Source organism: Eurosta solidaginis, chromosome 1 (genome assembly GCF_040869045.1).
Source record: "Eurosta solidaginis isolate ZX-2024a chromosome 1, ASM4086904v1, whole genome shotgun sequence".
Classification (NCBI taxonomy): Eukaryota; Metazoa; Arthropoda; class Insecta; order Diptera; family Tephritidae; genus Eurosta; species Eurosta solidaginis.
Genome location: NC_090319.1, coordinates 37,416,072 through 37,435,015, shown reverse-complemented (window position 1 = coordinate 37,435,015; position 18,944 = coordinate 37,416,072). Strand labels below are relative to the sequence as shown.

Below are 18,944 nucleotides of genomic sequence, written 5' to 3'. Positions count from 1 at the left end.
TATAGTCCAACAACACTTGACTTTGAGCTCAAACTCATTTCCGTAAATTCTTGAAATATGTAAGAAACACATACGTTTTGAATTTTTCGCAATACATAGTGGCTTGTTATTATTTTCACATATTTAATCACAAAAGACTTAGCACGAAGGACTTACATTAAATGACTATATATACAAAAAACATATATTGAACAATAATACTTAAGCTTAGATTTTATATACTTTATAGTGATATTGCGCTTTGGGCTTTATAATAAAACTGCAATACAAAACTTTACACTCAATTTTTTTTGTAAAGTTTCGCTTTGCAGTTAATACAGAAGTAAGTATATTATAACTGCTTAAGTATTTTATAAAAAGAATTTGGCTCGTTCATGCTTACCTTATGCGTTTATATCAGTTATATTGTATAACACCTAAATTTAAATTAGTCAGATGCAATGAATGAAAATATATCAGCTTATACTAGTTTAGGACAAATCAGTTATATTGTATAACACCTAAATTTAAATTAGTCAGATGCAATGAATGAAAATATATCAGCTTATACTAGTTTAGGACAAATCAACACCGGCATTGATTTTGTAAAAGCCAATTTAATAACATTTTCAATCAAATGCGTACAAGCTTTGTGAATTCACAAAAAAATGTCTTTAAATAACTTTTAAAGCGCTATTAGCTAATATATATATATATATATATTATGTGCACATAAATATTTTAATATATATTAGTATTAAGCTTTAAAAGCACAAGTTTTTACAAAATTTATTTGTGCTGTTTTGAACATATAATACCGTCATTTACCAACACAAATAAATTTTAAGTCGACCTTATAGTTTTTACGCCTTATTCGAAGTTAAAGTTAAAGTCTTATTTTTATACAAATTTATACAAAAGCCTACTTAAATTACATGCGCCTACAAAGCTAAACTTAAACTTACCTACCTTATGTAAGCATTTAATTTTAATTAATCTTTCTATATTCAAAACAATAAGACATCTTAAAAGCACAAACAAACAAAAAAACAAACATTCATAAACATAAACACACATATAAATAAGCATAGCAAAAATCATACAAATGCTGGCCAGACAAGTAAAAAGTGCAGTGGAAAATTATCAGTACTCCAATTGGGATTCAATTAATTGTAAAACACGTTGACGTCCAATTTTATTCCAGAAAACGTACGGCTCGGATGCTCCGGTAACCATTCTTGGTTCACTACGAAAAAATAAAACGAAAAAATTTAACATGGAATGCTACTTATGTGCACAGCGGTCCTGCAGGGCTTTCAAAATGCATTCATTCATACGAAAATATAAAACGGTAAAAAAACAATTTACATGGAGTTACTCCAAGATAAGAGAGCCCTTCAAATAATCGCGTGTTGTCAGGTGACAGACAAGCTCTTTGATTCGCCGCTTAAGTGTAAACATATTGCAAATTCTTCTTGCAATAAGTAGACTCCCTGAAGGTTTTTGGCAGTGTTATTGATTTGATGGCATTTTTTTGGATACAAATACTGCGAAAAATTGCACCATTCAGATACTAGTCCCACCATCTCGGAAACGATTTGATATGAACACATCGAACCTTCTAGTTCATCCAACCGCCTCCTTGCGTGAGGAACTTGCGGTAGCTACAAGCCTCAGCTGCTAAACAAACAGGACTCGCCACGGCTAGGTGAGGGCTTGGATAAGCCATAAACTGCGTTAACCCTGGAAACTACCAAGTCTTTAACCCTTCAGGACCTATGCGCTCTGCCCATTATTTCTACTTACTTTTGAAAACAATCAAATAATATTTGACCTCGTTCATTTACCAAACACGACCATATATCCATGACAATCAAGAAACGCCCTTCTTTTTTGATAAATTCATTGAAGCGATATAATTTATATTTAGCTTGTTTATCGTGCGCATAATTTGCAAGTGGAGCTAAAGTTGTTAGTATCGGTGTATATCCTTTTTTGAACATTAGATTAAGCAATTCACGAAAATCATGTTGTATTTGCACCAATGGACGACCTTTCATTATATCCACCGAACCAATATTAACAATTATGCTCTTACATTGATCTTCTAAGAGCCGTATACGCTTTATAGCTGCGCCAATAGTTTGACCAGATACGCAGAGTCCACTTTGTAATACCTTGTCAACTGTGGAATGAATAGAAAAATAATAAACAAGTTTGTGTTATTAAAATAAGATTTTCTTGCTGTAACGGGAGTTTCGAAGTTTAATTTGGAGTGCCTTCTTGGACGGAAACTGCTTTGCTCTGGCTGCTTAAAGTCCAATCTCCTAAATGTTGTTGTTGTTGTAGTAGTGCTTCGTCCCTCCAAGGGGAGTCCAAGCAAGCTTGCAGTTTCAACAGGGCTGGACCATAGTGAGAGGGGTGTTAGAATCGTTGGTTCCACATTACAATTGAAGAGATGTTTGGTGTCATGTGGGGACACATTGCAAGCAAGACATATGTTGATTCTAGATCGTATTCGTAGATGTCTTAGGGACTATAATTGGAATCTATGCATTTGGAACTTTTACACCTTCAATGGGATAGTATGGATTGTTGGTAATCAGAAGACTCAAGACAATATCTGGCCACATGTTTGTGAAGAAAATACAATAGGTTATAGACGAAAAGCTCAGTGCAAACAGTGCACTTACTTACTTACTTAATTGGCGCTTAACCGTCTAAACGGTTATGGCCGTCCAACAAGGCGCGCCAGTCGCTCCTTCGCTCCGCCAACCGGCGCCAATTGGTCACACCAAGGGAGTTTAAATCGTTTTCCACCTGGTCCTTCCAACGGAGAGTGTATTTATCCGAGGCTTGTTGTTATATTTCATTGGAGTATGGTTTTACGTGGCGGGTCCCAAGCCCAGCGCACAACCCGCTCAGCGGGGGTGAAAATATTACTTGGCACGTTTATATAGCGAGCCGCTTGCTCCAAGACAGACGCCCGCTTGCAGCCGCACCTAGAGGTGTACAGACGCTGCCGATGAAATCTCCCCCGGCTAGCCCTTAAACCGAGTATGTCAGAGTGGCCTAGCCAGGTTGTCGCCTTCTCACATTAGCTCACCGCTAAACGGGTGTTTAGCGGCTACCCAGAGGATACTTGGCCGCAAGCGACCGGCAGTAGTGAGCTGCTTGAACCGCATGCAAAAGAATCGCTCTGGCCATTCCCAGGTGAATGGCGGTCAGAAGCTTTCCCCACTTTCGTGGACTTCTACACACGGCCCCACCCTCCAAAACAGTGCAACTGCTTGTAAAAACACACTTTCCAGGCTGTAGCTCCAATCAAATGTAATGAATAGAGTACTTCGGGGTATTACCCTCCCTTAAGCCATATAAGTTTGAATAGGCAACCAACAGTTTTTCACCATACAAATCCGCATGTCCGTATGAAATCTTCCCATCGATGTTAGAAAAAAACTTGTTTGCTGGAATATATAATTTAGGCCTGTATTGGACTAAATCTTGTTCCCTAACTTGGAGAGGGACCAAGATCAACAAAAAGGGTCATAAGAAGCTGAAGGCTTCAGACTCGTTAGACTTTCGCCATAATTATTTCAAAAGCTTTTGAAGGAATACTTGATGTCCACATTTGTAGAACGTTGGATACTTCGTGTATCCGCCAACAGGGACCGCTAAAGAGATACTGTACTACATAGTTAACTTGGTGAAACCATGCCTTGATAACAAGCAGTTTATCCTGGCCGCATTCTTGTCATAATGTCGAAGAAGCGAGGAAAAACTTGGATCCTATGGATCCGGGTGAGGGACCATTGGGATTTCATGCGGCACGGTTGAGACTGGAAAACAATACTTTAACTCACAGGTGAATTCCTGAGGGAATGGGTGAGCGCCTGTGGTGCGTTTGTTCAGCGCCTTTTTGGGGGCTTCTCAGAACTCACGGATGTTCGGCCTGAGAACTTTGCACATTCATAAATTAACGGGATGGGTAAAGTGGACGAGTTTTCCCCTGAGGCTTTTGAACTTTTGTCAGGATTCTTACAATATTTTTTCACATCAAACAACCAACCACCCATTCACCGAATGTCTTCAAAGAAGGTCTACTGGGCAGAACACATTCACTCATCATTCGGATAGCCAGGGCTTGAAGACTTTGCACAGATATTACTCTTCAGGACTCAAGATTGCCTAAGTGAATGCCGAACTATCTGTCATTAGCAAAATATAAATAGAGAGGCAAGCTAGATGCACGACTCCCTCTCGTGCAAGGCTTCTAAAATTTAGTCGGGGGCGCTTCAGGACTCCTAGCGGTCTCAGGCCAAAGTAGACTAAAAGTTAAATGAACCAATGTATGACATATTTGAATACATTTTGTCTTAAGTCACGGGTCTCAGATTCCCTCAACTTAGGAAACGAGGTATTTCCAATCTCTTTTAATGCCCATGAACTGAATGATCCAAAATAAGGTTTAACACAAAGAATATGTATGTATGTAATAAGATCACATGCCTTACTCACAATACGATTCCATATATCTCATAATGATTAGCGATTCTCTACCCAAGTGACTATCGTCCGCTCTAGAGGGTCAACTTTAACTTTGTATGCCTGTATGAGGTAGACGTTAGGGTCTTGGGTAGACCTTCGTGATAAGGTTGAACTTACATTTTTTAAATTTACATCTCAATTCCATACGCGCCAAGAACAAGAAGAAATCATCACCCAACAACGGGAAGTCCAAGAGATGTGCTTCGTAATCTGAATCTGTGGTATAAATCGACTCGTTGTAACGGCTACTCTTAGTCACCGATGGCGAACTGGCACGACTCGTACTTGGACGTATGGCTCTTGGCGGCAAAGGCCGTTTAAATGGATTTAATTGATTTTCTTGCTTATTAAAAAAGTTCTGCTGTTGAATTGTTTTAAATTGAGATTTTTGTTGCTGATTAAATAATTTTGTGTCGCGATTATTTGACTTGGCTTGGTATTTGTTGGCAAAATTGTGACCAGAATTTTTCGGCGTCAGATTTGTTGGTGGATAATGAAGGCGATTAAATCTGTAAAAGTAAATATTAAAAAATAATTATTTAAAATCTGCGAAAAGCAGTTTTGTAGCAATGCGAAAATAACAGCTTATGAAAATGGGCGTGGCACCGCCATTCGAAAGTTCTACTATTCGTCGTCGTATGTACTATGGTTCTAAAACTCTACAATAATACAAAATAAACAAAAAAATATATAATATAACAAAAGTAGAATAAAATAAAATAAATTAATATGAATTAAGCGGGGATTGTCCTCATTGCTTTTAAATGTATGAAAACATTTATTTGAAGCAGACCTGTTAAATAATGATTACTAATGGTAATGATTAGCCGTTCCATTGATTATTTTCTTGAAACGCCATTTAATGAATACTTGCCATTATTTTCCATTTTTAATGATTACTTTTCAATTGATTAAAAAAATAATCAAAAAAAACATGACTTTTTCCGATTATTGAAAAAAATCAGAAATAATTAAAAAAATCAAAAATAACACTGGATCACAAATTCCAATTTTTTTCTGCACCAGAGCCGCCATTATGAAATTCCTATGTAAAATCACTCCCTGATTCTAAAAATCAAGGTTATTTTTAATTCTATGGTAACGTTTTTGAGATATTTACGAATTACCGTTATTTCAAAAAAATAAAAAATTGGGTCCACTTAATCATATATATCTCAAGAACGAATTGAGCAATTCCAAAACGGTTTAAAGCTTTTAAAAGGTAATAAAATTTGCTATAAACTGTGCATACAACACTTTTTTACGGAATTTTTCATTTTTTTTATAAAAATATAAAAAAATTTGTACTTTGCGAGGAAGGATCTCGAAAACTTTTTATTTGTTTGCAGATTTGTTCTTTTCTCTCTAAGCTCTGTTTTATTACAACAAAATCGATGGACTAATACAAAAGTTAAAAGCATTCAAGTTAATATATCCATTTAATACTTAAGTACCCTACTGGTACATATTAATATTCGCTAACTCACTGATATACAAATACTGACATATGTACCAGCAGGGTACCTAAGTATTAAATGGATATATTTACTTGAATGCTTATAACTTTTGTATTAGTCCATCGATTTTGTTGAATGAAGGCTTATTTTTTTTGTAATAAAACAGAGCTTAGAGAGAAAAAAACAAATCTGCAAAAAAATAAAAAGTTTTCGAGATCCTTCCTCGCAAAGTACAAATTTTTTTATATTTTTACAAAAAAATGGAAAAAATCCGTAATGAATATTCGTTATCTTTGATTTTGCAGGGCCTAGCAAAAAGTGTTGTATGCACAGTTTATAGCAAATTTTATTACCTTTTAAAAGTCTCAAACCGTTTTAAAATTACTCAATTAGTTCTTGATATATATATGATTAAGTGGACCCAATTTTTTATTTTTTTGAAATAACGGTAATTCGTAAATATCTCAAAAACGTTACCAAAGAATTAAAAATAACCTTGATTTTCAGAATCAGGGAGTGATTTTACATAGGAATTTCATAATGGCGTCTCTGGTGCATTTTGGCTGTAAACCAGTGTAATCAAAAGTAATGATTATTTTTGATTTTTTAAAATTTTTTTGATTTTTTTTGATTATTTTTCCGCTTTGTATGATACTTTACTTTTAAGTTTTTGTAATAAGTAATTTTCACATAATTAATTTAAATATTTACATTGTTATTATTATTATTGTAATTCACTTTTACATTCCTGACTGGTACTATAAAATAATTTTGTAAAAATTGTAGTGCCAGGATAAATACTCAAATAAATACAAAACATGTATGTACATATGTACAGTCACTCACATAAATAAGTAGACACCCCTTTTTGGACAATTCTTACAATTTTCGCTTTCGCAAATTTATTTTAACTAATTTCCCATAAGAAAATTTGTCACGATCTATAACAAAAACTAAATTATATTTAAAAAATGTTTGAAAAATTCGACGAATTTTCATATTTTAACTTATTTTCCATAAGAAAATTTGTCACGATCTATAACAAAAACTAAATTATATTTAAAAAATGTTTGAAGAATTCGACGAATTTTCATAAAAAATTTTAATTTTTTTCCGAATTTTTAGATATTTTTAGAGTATTGAGATTTGTAGTCCATTCAATTTAAGTACAATAAAGTAATATTCTTGACTCCTTTAAATTTTTTTTTGGATCTATGTCACTTATTCACATGAGTTACTGTATATGAAATAAGCAAATGTATGCATATGAAGTAAAATTTTGGAAAAAAATAAAAAAAAAGAACATATGGCTGAAAAATATGACGTAGTTGTAATAAATGACTGCATATGAAACGGAAAATCTCATAAAATAATTTTGTCCAGCTAGCTTGTTCTACACGAAACACTGTGGGCCGTTGTGAATGAATCTTGTAATTGAAATTTAAGTAACTTCCCGATAAGCTACAAGTTTGAAACTTGGAATATAGTTCAGAACCCGATTACAATGCAATAATAAGAAAAAAATCGCCGCTTGGTGGCGCATGGATCGAGATATTCACAAAAATCGTATTTGTGGTCCGATTTGGCTCATATTTGGAACAAATATTGCATACAGTCCAGTAGAAGTGACATCAAAATATTTTGGAGTTGGAGGAGGGACAAGCATACGTGGCGCAGAGTCGAGTAAAGTCTTTGGAAGGATTATGTATTGAGGACTTAGGTTGTAACAAATTGTCAGGAAAGAGTCCTTGTAATAATGAGTCACTAAATGAACTAAATAGCATGAGAAATAATAGGCAATTAAATAAAGACTAAAAACTTGAAAATAAAATAATTTAAAAAAAATTTTTAAGTTAAACGGTTTTATTGAAAACAATACTTACCTACATGAAGTAATAATAATACGAAAAGCTAGAAAATAATTAGGTAGGCCCTAGGTACTAGTCATCACACTCCTTATCAATCTAGGGCGTTGATCAGACAATTAAATAAAAGCGTTGGACGCGTCATATTTCTATTGATAGTCATAAGTAAAACCAACTGAACCTTAATCAGGTTATGCTACGCCTCACATTTTTAGAAATTTCACGCGCCCAACGCTTTTATTTAATTGTCTGATCAACGCCCTAGATTGATAAGGAGTGTGATGACTAGTACCTAGGGCCTACCTAATTATTTTCTAGCTTTTCGTATTATTATTATTTCATGTAAGTATTGTTTTCAATAAAACCGTTTAACTTAAAAATTTTTTTTTAATTATTTTATTTTATACATACTTCCTTCCAAATAAAAAAACGTTTTTGAATTTTGAGAAAAATTTAATGTTTTTCTGTCGTCTGATTACTTTCTGAAATTTGACTTCTAGATTTTCACTTCTGAAATTTTACTTCTGCAATTTGACTTCTGAAATTTGACTTCTGAAATAAGTCTTCTGAGATTTGACTTCTGAGTTTTGACCTCTGAATTTTGTCTTTCTGAAAAAAGGGTTCTTACTAATGTTTTCTGAAAAAATGTGTTTCTGAATTTTTGCTTTCTGAATTTATGGGGGCACCGGGAAAACGTCAACGGGATGAGAACATCTGAATATTAATTTCATCATGGGTTTAAGTAAAGAGAAGTCTTTATATTTTTTCTTGCGTGTCCGATATGGGCGCCTCCAACTGAAAATTGCTGCAGTTTTGTTTCTATTATTGCCTGTTCGTTTTTTATTTTATTTATGCAATTAAATATGTTAGGGTGTGTCCCAAACGCACTTCGAATGACGTTGTGGCAGCTTCAGATATAATTATTTGTACGGACTTCACCCAATTTGGTGATATTATACATATTCCATAATTCGATTGAATATAACTCCTTCTTTCGACGTTGCTGAGTTCCAGCTTGAAAAAAATTCAGAAGTCAAAATTCAGAGAGTAATCAGACAGCAAAAAACATTAAATTTTGCGCAAAATAAATTTTTTTTTGCTGTCTGATTACTTTCTGAATTTTGACTTCTGAAATTTTACTTCTGAATTTTGACTTCTTAAATTTAACTTCCGAATTTTGACTTCTGAAATTTGATTTCTGAATTTCTGTTTCTGAGTTTTGACTTCTCAATTTTGACTTTCTGAAAAAGGGTTCTTACTAATGCTTGTCTAATGTGTTTCTGAATTTTTGTTTTCTGAATTTATGGGGGGAACCCGTTTTCCCTTAGTCTGGTAAGTTCGGCATGCATAATTTAGAGGGTGTCTATCATACAGAACTGCCTTTGAGTTCTACTACGATCGTAGTAGACTTTACTATACGTTTAGAAATATAATTATATAAGCCGTTACTAGAATTTTTCAGCCAAAAAGAGTGACGTAACTGTATTCCAAAACAGAATATAGACAAAATTTTGCAGAAAACCAATTTATTTGAAGAATTTGTACGAAAAATTAAGCAATCGAAATTTATTACTTTTGAAATACACGTAAATACTGGCATTTAGAGCTGCCGAAAAGTGAGGTTATGTTGTTGACATCACCTTTATTATTACATCATGACTTAAGCCCATGTATAATTAAATAAGAAAAGTTATTAACGTGAACAAAATTTTTAATTGAAATAAACAACAATATTCTGTCCATGACAGTTTTGCAAACTTTTTGAATGTTTAAGATATACATTTTATATTGAAATTTTGGCGCTAAGTGCAGGATGGCATCGAAAGGATATTACTTGTGTAAGAGGTGCGTTTGCTGAATTTGTATATTTGGTCTAGAAAACGTGGAACAATTGCTAGCCTGAGAATTGCTCTATTGTGTATTGTTTTCAGACATTTATATCAGAAAATAAGCAAAAATTTCCTCCATTCAGTAATATAAAAATTCTAATGGTTCAAATATATGGTTGGCTCATCTGTAAAGCAACAAATTATGTCTGTTCAAATTGTCAAAATCTGTGTATTGGTGTTGGTGCGAATGGTATGGAATGGAAACAAAACTTAGCAGTTTTTGTATGTGTAAGAAATTGTTGCCAATGTGTTGGTTTCATTTTGAGTTTGCCATCTCCTTTTGACAATCCCATCGACCGTGCAATGATAAAAATAAAATTAGCTTATGAGATGAGCCAACCATATTATTGAGCCATGAAAATTCTGTTCGCAGAAGAAACAGAAATAAAGTTATGGGCAAATTTACGCCTCAAGCTATGAAGAGGGGTCTTTGGCCCTATTTTCAAATTTTTAAGATTGCACTTTTTTTTTTGTATATTTTATTAGACATACAGATTGAGATATGTCGAGCGAAATGTGCATTTTTATTATCACACAGTGTAATTAGGTTACTTCTTTTGTTTTACTTACAGATGGTTGCAATTATCTTGATAATAATTATTTCTGATTGGCTCTTCTTTCCGTACAATTTTCTCCTCATTAGTTGTCATTATCGGTACATCTCCTATTTTATTTGCTGGTTGAGTTTCATTGTTAGTTTGTATGACATTTATATTTATTGGTATACCATTTTTGTTGTTATTATCAATATTCTTTTTTTCAATAAAATCATTATTATATTGATGCTCAAGTTTTTTGTTACGATCGTTCCAGAAATTATTAAATTCATTTTGTAGTACATTTTGATTGTTGTTGCGCCAATTTTGGAATTGATTTTGTTCTACATAATCAAATTCCATTTGTTGATGATTTTTTTGTTGTTGATAGAATGTTGGTTGCTGTTGTGGCTTTTGTTGTTGTACCATATCGTATATATGTTGTGTCTTTGGAGAAGGCCGAACATTAAAAATTAATCGGCCATATTCATTACAATATGCGGTCACATACGGAATTGATAGCAGGAATTCGGTGATGTTTTGACAAATCGGAAAATCAAGGCCTAAATTTTTACGATAATCATCTGGAAAAGAGAAAAAAATTTCATATATTGATATCATACATATGTACATAAGTAAAATTAAATTTCGAATTCAGTTTAAGAAAGCACTTCAAACGATATTTCACTGGTTTTTGGATGAAGTACCCGCAGGGACTGAAAAGTTCAGCGAGTCTAAAGTGGGGCTCTATTTTAAAAAATTCTTAAAAATGTTCAATAGCAATGCATTTTTTTAACATTTCTCAAAATCCTTGAGGATTTTACCAGTTGATAAAATTAATAAATGTATCGAACTTACCCTGTATATCCGCGATTGTCGCGCCTTCTTGCGATCGAGCTAACAAAATGCTGCGTACCTCAACCTCCAGATCTGGATATTCCTCTAGCAAATCGAAAAATGTATCATGCATGATTGTCATAGCTGTTTTGTAGTTAGAATCAGTATAAAAAAATTTTGTATAGGTCACTTTTTTTAAAAAAAAAAATATGGTTAAAATGTGCACGTAATCACTTCCGGCGTGAATAGGTTTCGTGTGTTTTACAATTTTTTGTTTTTTCTTTTTTAATTACAAATCTTTATTAAGGGCACACTATCTTTAAAATGTTGCTACTTTTTTTTTATAAAATAGGAGTACTCCCGCCAAGTTTTTTTAAAAACTTTTATTTTATAGGCACTGATTTTAGATTTTATTTTGGAAACACGTGGTGTTGTGTTCCGTGAGTGTAGTAAGTGAAGCCTAGCTTCGTATAATACTGTGCAGTAGTTGTTAAAAATTTGCTTAGCTCCCATTAAGAAGAGCATGTTAGACTGGCTCGAAAAAAAAAAATGTCAAAATAAAGTTCCTAAATTTTAAGCATACGTAATTTGGTAAAAATTTCGTTTTTTACTCTCTTTAGTTATTTGACATTTAGTTTAAAAAATGTTTGTGCCATTATTTTGGTCTTGAGAATCTCTAGATATACTTGCCTACTTAACGAGTTCTATCCCCTTAAAGTATGCTTCTTAATTCGCAAAGTATGAAAACATTACCAAAAAAAAGTAATTACACATAGATTTCAAAAATTAGGTGTCAAAAAACAACGTAACAATGGTTAAAATTTCCTGGTAACCATGAAAACCTCGTAAAAAGTGTTTCATTAAAACTTTTGATGTTTGCGTTGCTTACGAGTTTTGCGAGTTTGAGTGAGTCAAGGCGAATTCAGTAGCAGGTGGTGTTAACCCAAGGCGAATTTAGTACCAGGTGTTGTTATCCCAACAGCTGATTGCTTCTTCTTGATTATTTTCCATACAACGCCTTGTACTACAATGTGTGAGTTTTTTTCATAGATTTCGATTAACTGACATTTTGTTATACAAGGCTTTGTATGGAAAATTATCAAGAAGAAGCAATCAGCTGATGGGATAACACCACCTGGTACTGAATTCGCCTTGGTACCAGGTGTTGTTTTCCCAACAGTTGATTGCTTCTTCTTGATTATTTTCCATACAACAACAATATCTCAGTTGATCAAAGTCAATGAAAATTCTTTCGACTTGACGTCACCTTGTATAGATTCGTCTTGGTTCAGCAATATATTAGTTCGCGAAATCAATGCAAAATTTTGTTTGACTAGACTTTCTTCTGCGCGGCGAATTGGGTTGAATTCTCTTTGCCACCATCTTGTATAGATTCGCTTTGGGGTTTGATTAATTGCTATTGATTTATTAAACATATTTCAGATATTTTATACAGTATTGTGTCTTTTTTATTATCTACCTGGAAATTTTCAGCCCTTCATTTTGAAGACAAAAATTTGTTTTTTCATCTGGAATGAAAAAAAACTAAATTCCGAAATTTTGATATTGATTTTTCCAGGTGTATAGGAATAGCCAAGTTCTTAACATAGTTGTTTAGGGTAATGAGCAGGCGGATATTCTGGCCAGAGGGGCAGCAACGACACGACCCATCGGTCCGGAGCCGTTCCTGCCAGTAGGCCCGCAGGAAATAAGGGGGCATTTATTAGTAGAAGAGAAGGAAAAGAGGAAAGAACACTGGCTCAATATGCCAGGCCTGAGACAATCTAAGCTACTGTTAGGAGGTTACAGTACAACTCGATATAGGGCCTTGATAGGCCTCTCGAAAGAGAACCTAAGAATCTTAACAGCTATTCTTACAGGACACTGTAGACTGAACAGCCACATGCAGAAGCTGGGCATACTATCGAACAGCACATGCCGATTTTGTGATCAATCAGCGGAAACGGCGGATCATATCTTCCTGGTGTGTGACAAAATCTCGAGACGTAGGGATAAGTTTATGGGCTCACCATGGCCAGAGCATTCTCACATTAAATGAAATGCTAGGCTTCATCAGAGATGTCGGCTTGGATGAGGTGCTGTGAAGAAGCTGAGGGCACAATAAACCAATGGTCGCAGTGAAATTCTCAATTAACTATCTATCTAAAAATAGTTGCTGTTATCGGCCTGCTAATATTAAAATACATACATATATGGGATCGAATACTAACTCAAGCCTTAATAATAACTTTTGTATTTTTAATAGTTGTAAATAAATTTCATTTTTTAAAATTGTTTTTTATTTAACTTTTTCATGGACATTTTTTTGTTTTTGGCTTTTTTATACATTTAAATAAATTATAGCAAAATAAAATGTTTAAGTTGGATTTTTATTTTTTCAATGTATTTGAAACCACCCTAATATGTGCTCACTGACTATCCACGTTTAATGAATTGAGCTATGTATAACGGTTTATTATTTTCATTTTCTTGAATGAAAAATGTGCATGAAGAGGAATAGATGAAGTTTTGGTATTTTGTTTTTTCTTTCGCTTCAAGCCGTTTAACCCTTAACTGAGTAAAACTAAAATACATTGAGCATTTCCGTTTGGCACTCCCCAGTGGGTGTTTTGAAACCCACGAGCCCATATTAACGATCCGTAACCCAGAACAATTTTTACTTCTGCTGGTAGAGAAGGGAGTTATGTAGAAATTAAATAGAAATGAAAATAGCCAGGGCCGTAGAGTGAAAATCCGGGCCCGGGACTAAACAATTTACGGGCCCCTTATAAAAAAACCTCTAATACATTTGATTAATTTGAATTAATGACGTCTCATTCATGAATCATTATTGATGGATTACATCAAACAAATTTTTTGCCCCAACAACTCATGGGTTACGCCATTACAAGGTGGCAGCATGGTGACATACCTACAAACATAATTAAAAATGCTATGTACTTTGTTTTTGTAAATTCGATGGACTAATGTCAAAATCGTACTGCAATGGAAGTTGATGTATCAAATCCAATAAAAAAAGTACACAAACAGCTGTCCCGTGCTGCCACCTTATATAGTTCCGCCATGCATCAACTAAATGATTTTGGAATAAGAGCTGAAAATAAAATTAACCTAGAATATTTACTATTTATACTGTTTTATTGTAACGTAGAAAAAAAAAATCTCGTTTAACAGCCACATATTGTTTCAAATAATATTTTCTAGTTATTTGGTAACATTTTAATACATTTCTGATAAATTTAATGATTATTATAAATTTTAATTATTCAATATAGAAGGTTCGGATCGGATATCAAAGAGTAGCTTTTTTTCGCTCCAAAACTTTTTATAATAATATCAATGTCTTGCCAAAACGGATTCAACACAAAGCGTGGCATGTCCTAAAACTCACTCTTGAGATGAACACGATCTATGAAAGTTTTTGATCCTTGCAAGGACGCTGAAAGAACGTTCTGCACTAGCTACAGAGTGCCATTTAGCAACTCCAATGGTGACAGACCTTTATCAAAATTTGCTTCGTAAATGAGTTTCAAGTGAATTATTTCGCATTCTAAGCCAGGGCCGCTGAGAGAGAATCCGGGACCGGGGCAAAAAAAAAAAAAAATACGGGCCCCCATACTAAAATGAACAAATTCTCAAAATAAAAATCACCATCTTCATAAAGTATTACTATATATATGTAAAATCAGTTATTATATTGATTGCGACAAATATTACACTTTAAAAATCGGTGAATAGAGGTGTGAAAACTCATGAAAAAATGAGTACAGTTTATTACTTATCGAGTTTTATTTAAATATTACATTCATTGTATGAAATAAATTTCTTTAAATTGCAATACAAATATTTTTTGGTAGTAATTTGATATATATTAAAGAGTTTAATTAACACAAGTGGGCTTTCCTGGCCTTAACAGCTGAGAAATTATCTATGATAGTGTCAAAATCCACCTGTCTTGCTGTTGGTGTTTCAATACAGAGCATGCCAAGTCCTGTAAGGCGTTCTTGAGTTCAACACGATGGATGGAAGTTCTTTATCCTTGCAAGAACACTGAAGGAGCGTAGGGCGCTAGATATTGTAATAGGTATGGTGCAAAAATTACGTAGAGCAACACAAATGTCAGGAAAAATTATAGCTAGATTTAGAGAACAGATAGCATTCAACAATCCAAATTGTGACAGATTTTCATTAAAATTTGCTGTGTAAATGTGCTTCAAGTGGATCATTTCATCTCCTAAACTCTCGGAAACGTCTGAATTGTATTTGCTGACAAATCGAACGGAATTTTCTCGTATTGAAACCTCATCCACGGATCCAAATTACCACAAAAAAGAAAAGGTGTGCTTCAAATTTTGTATATCGCTGTATAAGAATTTGCATAATACCGAATTTTTCTGCTGCAATAGCAAACGAATTCAACTTTATGCTACAAAACCGACGCCAAAAACCAACAACACCTTATTCGGGGTGCAGACACGTTAAGAGATTTATAAAATTTGATGAAATTTAAAATGATTGCTATCTACGAAAGGTGATTAAAGGTGTGGTTTGTTTATTTTTTGTAAGCAAAAAGCTTGGATAGCATTTTGAGATTCCCGGGCCCATCCAAAGCCTGGGCCCGGGGTAAATGACCCCCCCTCTATCTCGTCGGCATTCTCAAGTACATCAACAAGTTGAAATGTATCTTGCTGTCTTCAATTTGGTTCAAAATACTGACTACAATTAATGAAGGAAACGTCGAACTCCAAGCTAGAGACGCCACCATAGATGTTGAAGTCCGACATCTAGATGCCTTATTAGCTGATTTGAAGTTGATCAGGAACCAATGGGAAACAATTTTAAACGAATGCAAAACAGTTGCTACTCAATTGAACATCTCGCCAATGTTTCCAGACATTCGAAAGAGAAACCCCAAAAGACGTTTTGAAGATAATGGAAATGAGATGATTACGGATGATCCAGAGTCTGATTTTAAAAACAATACATTCTTGGTGATCGTTGATTCGGTAATCACTGGCATAACTGAACGATTTGCAGCTATGAGAAATTTGAGCGAGACGTTTTCCTTTTTGTGGCAATTTGAAAACATGGATGAAACTACGGCTCGGGCGACCGCAGCAAAATTTTGTCGAAAAATACAAGTCGGGCGTTTCTCAAAGCTTAGAATGCGAAATAATTCACTTGAAACACATTTACGAACGATTTTGATAAAGGTCTGTCACCACTGGAATTGCTAAATGGCACTCTGTAGCTCATGCAGAAAGTTCTTTCAGCGTCCTTGCAAGAATCAAAAACTTTCATAGATCCTGTTCATCTCAAGAGCGAGTTTCAGGACTTGCCAAGCTTTGTGTTGAATCCGATTTGGCAAGACAGTTAAATTTTGATATTATTATAAAAAATTTTGCAGCGAAAAAAGCAAGAAAAGCCACTCTTTGATATCCGAACCTTCTATATTGAATAATAACAAGTAAGGAAGGCTAAGTTCGGGTGTAACCGAACATTACATACCCAGTTGAGAGCTGTGGAGACAAAGTAAGGGAAAATCACCATGTTGTAAAAAGAACTTAGGGTAACCCTGGAATGTGTTTGTATGACATGTGTATCAAATGGAAGGTATTAAAGAGTATTTTAAGAGGAAGTGGCCATAGTTCTATAGATGGACGCCATTTAGGGATATCGCCATAAAGGTGGACCAGGCCTGACTCTAGAATTTGTTTGTACGATATGGGTATCAAATGAAATGTGTTAATGATAATTTTAAAAGGGAGTGGGCCTAAGTTCTATAAGTGGACGCCTTTTCGAGATATCGCCATAAAGGTGGACCAGAGGTGACTCTAGAATTTATTTTGTACGATATGGGTATCAAATGAAAGGTATTAATGAGTATTTTAAAAGGGCGTGGGCCCAAGTTCTATAGATGGACGCCTTTTCGAGATATCGCCATAAAGATGGACCAGGGGTGACTCTAGAATTTGTTTGTACTATATGAGTATCAAATGAAAGGTGTTAATGAGTATTTTAAGAGGGCGTGGGCCTTAGTTCTATATGTGGACGCCTTTTCGAGATATCGCCATAAAGGTGGACCAGGGCTGACTCTAGAATTTGTTTGTACTGTATGAGTATCAAATGAAAGGTGTTCATGAGTATTTTAAAAGGGAGTGGGCCTTAGTTCTATAAGTGGACGCCTTTTCGGGATATCGCCATAAACGTGGGCCAGGGGTGACTCTAGAATTTGTTTGTACGATATGAGTATCAAATCAAAGGTGTTAATGAGTATTTTAAAAGGGTGTGGGCCTTAGTTCTATAGATGGATGCTTTTTCGAGATATCGCCATAAAGGTGGACCAGGGGTGACTATAGAATTTGTTTGTACGATATGGGTATCAAATGAAAGGTGTTAATGAGTATTTTAAAAGGGAGTGGGCCTTAGTTCTATAGGTGGATGCCTTTTCGAGATATCGCCATAAAGGTGGACCAAGGGTGACTCTAGAATTTGTTTGTACGATATGGGTATCAAATGAAAGGTGTTAACGAGTATTTTAAAAGGGCGTGGGCCTTAGTTCTATAGGTGGACGCCTTTTCAAGATATCGCCATAAAGGTGGACCAGGGGTGACTCTAGAATTGTACGATATGAGTATCAAATGAAAGGTGTTAATGAGTATTTTAAAAGGGTGTGGGCCTTAGTTCTATAGGTGGATGCTTTTTCGAGATATCGCCATAAAGGTGGACCAGGGGTGACTCTAGAATTTGTTTGTACGATATGGGTATCAAATGAAAGGTGTTAATGAGTATTTTAAAAGGGAGTGGGCCTTAGTTCTATAGGTGGATGCCTTTTCGAGATATCGCCATAAAGGTGGACCAAGGGTGACTCTAGAATTTCTTTGTACGATATGGGTATCAAATGAAAGGTTTTAATGAGTATTTTAAAAGGGAGTGGGCCTTAGTTCTATAGGTGGATGCCTTTTCGAGATATCGCCATAAAGGTGGACCACGGGTGACTCTACAATTTGTTTGTACGATATGGGTATCAAATGAAAGGTGTTAATGAGTATTTTAAAAGGGCGTGGGCCTTAGTTCTATAGGTGGACGCCTTTTCAAGATATTGCCATAAAGGTGGACCAGGGGTGACTAGAATTCGTTTGTACGATATGGGTATCAAATGAAAGGTGTTAATGAGTATTTTAAAAGGGAGTGGGCCTTAGTTCTATAGGTGGATGCCTTTTCGAGATATCGCCATAAAGGTGGACCAGGGGTGACTCTAGAATTTGTTTGTACGATATGGGTATCAAATGAAAGGTGTTAATGAGTATTTTAAAAGGGCGTGGGCCTTAGTTCTATAGGTGGACGCCTTTTGGAGATATCGCCATAAACGTGGACCAGGGGTGACTCTAGAATATGTTTGTACGATATGGGTATCAAATTAAAGGTATTAATGAGGGTTTAAAAAGGGAGTGGCCCTTAGTTGTATATGTGAAGGCGTTTTCGAGATATCGACCAAAATGTGGACCAGGGTGATCCAGAACATCATCTGTCGGGTACCGCTAATTTATTTATATATGTAATACCACGAACAGTATTCCTTATAAGATTCCAAGGGCTTTTGATTTCGCCCTGCAAAACTTTTTCATTTTCTTCTACTTAATATGGTAGGTGTCACACCCATTTTACCAAGTTTTTTTCTAAAGTTATATTTTGCGTCAATAGACCAATACGATTACCATGTTTCATCCTTTTTTTCGTATTTGGTATATAATTATGGCATTTTTTTCATTTTTCGTAATTTTCGATATCGAAAAAGTGGGCGTGGTCATA

General features: G+C 34.7%; 1 protein-coding gene across 1 annotated transcript; it reads right to left on the bottom strand.

Annotated features, from left to right (window-relative positions):
- Positions 1–91: 91 nt before the first annotated feature.
- osk (oskar) lies at positions 92–11,569 on the bottom strand. Its single transcript, XM_067786797.1, has 5 exons — positions 11,133–11,569; positions 10,309–10,858; positions 4,645–5,036; positions 1,786–2,164; positions 92–1,225 (listed from the first exon to the last, which is right to left on the bottom strand). Exons 1-5 carry the CDS (start codon positions 11,251–11,253, stop codon positions 1,123–1,125), a joined length of 1,545 nt encoding a protein of 514 aa, XP_067642898.1. The 5' UTR covers positions 11,254–11,569; the 3' UTR covers positions 92–1,122.
- Positions 11,570–18,944: the final 7,375 nt, after the last annotated feature.

What these genes read in the sequence shown, in the direction of transcription:
- osk (XM_067786797.1), bottom strand. Translation starts at nt 11,253, where the DNA reads ATGACAATCATGCATGATACATTTTTCGATTTGCTAGAGGAATATCCA. An exon ending in CAAGATAATTGCAACCATCT is followed by an intron (nt 5,037 to 10,308) that starts GTAAGTAAAACA and finishes TTACTTTTACAG; the next exon opens with ATTTAATCGCCTTCATTATC. An exon ending in TTATTTGATTGTTTTCAAAA is followed by an intron (nt 1,226 to 1,785) that starts GTAAGTAGAAAT and finishes ATTTTTTCGTAG; the next exon opens with TGAACCAAGAATGGTTACCG.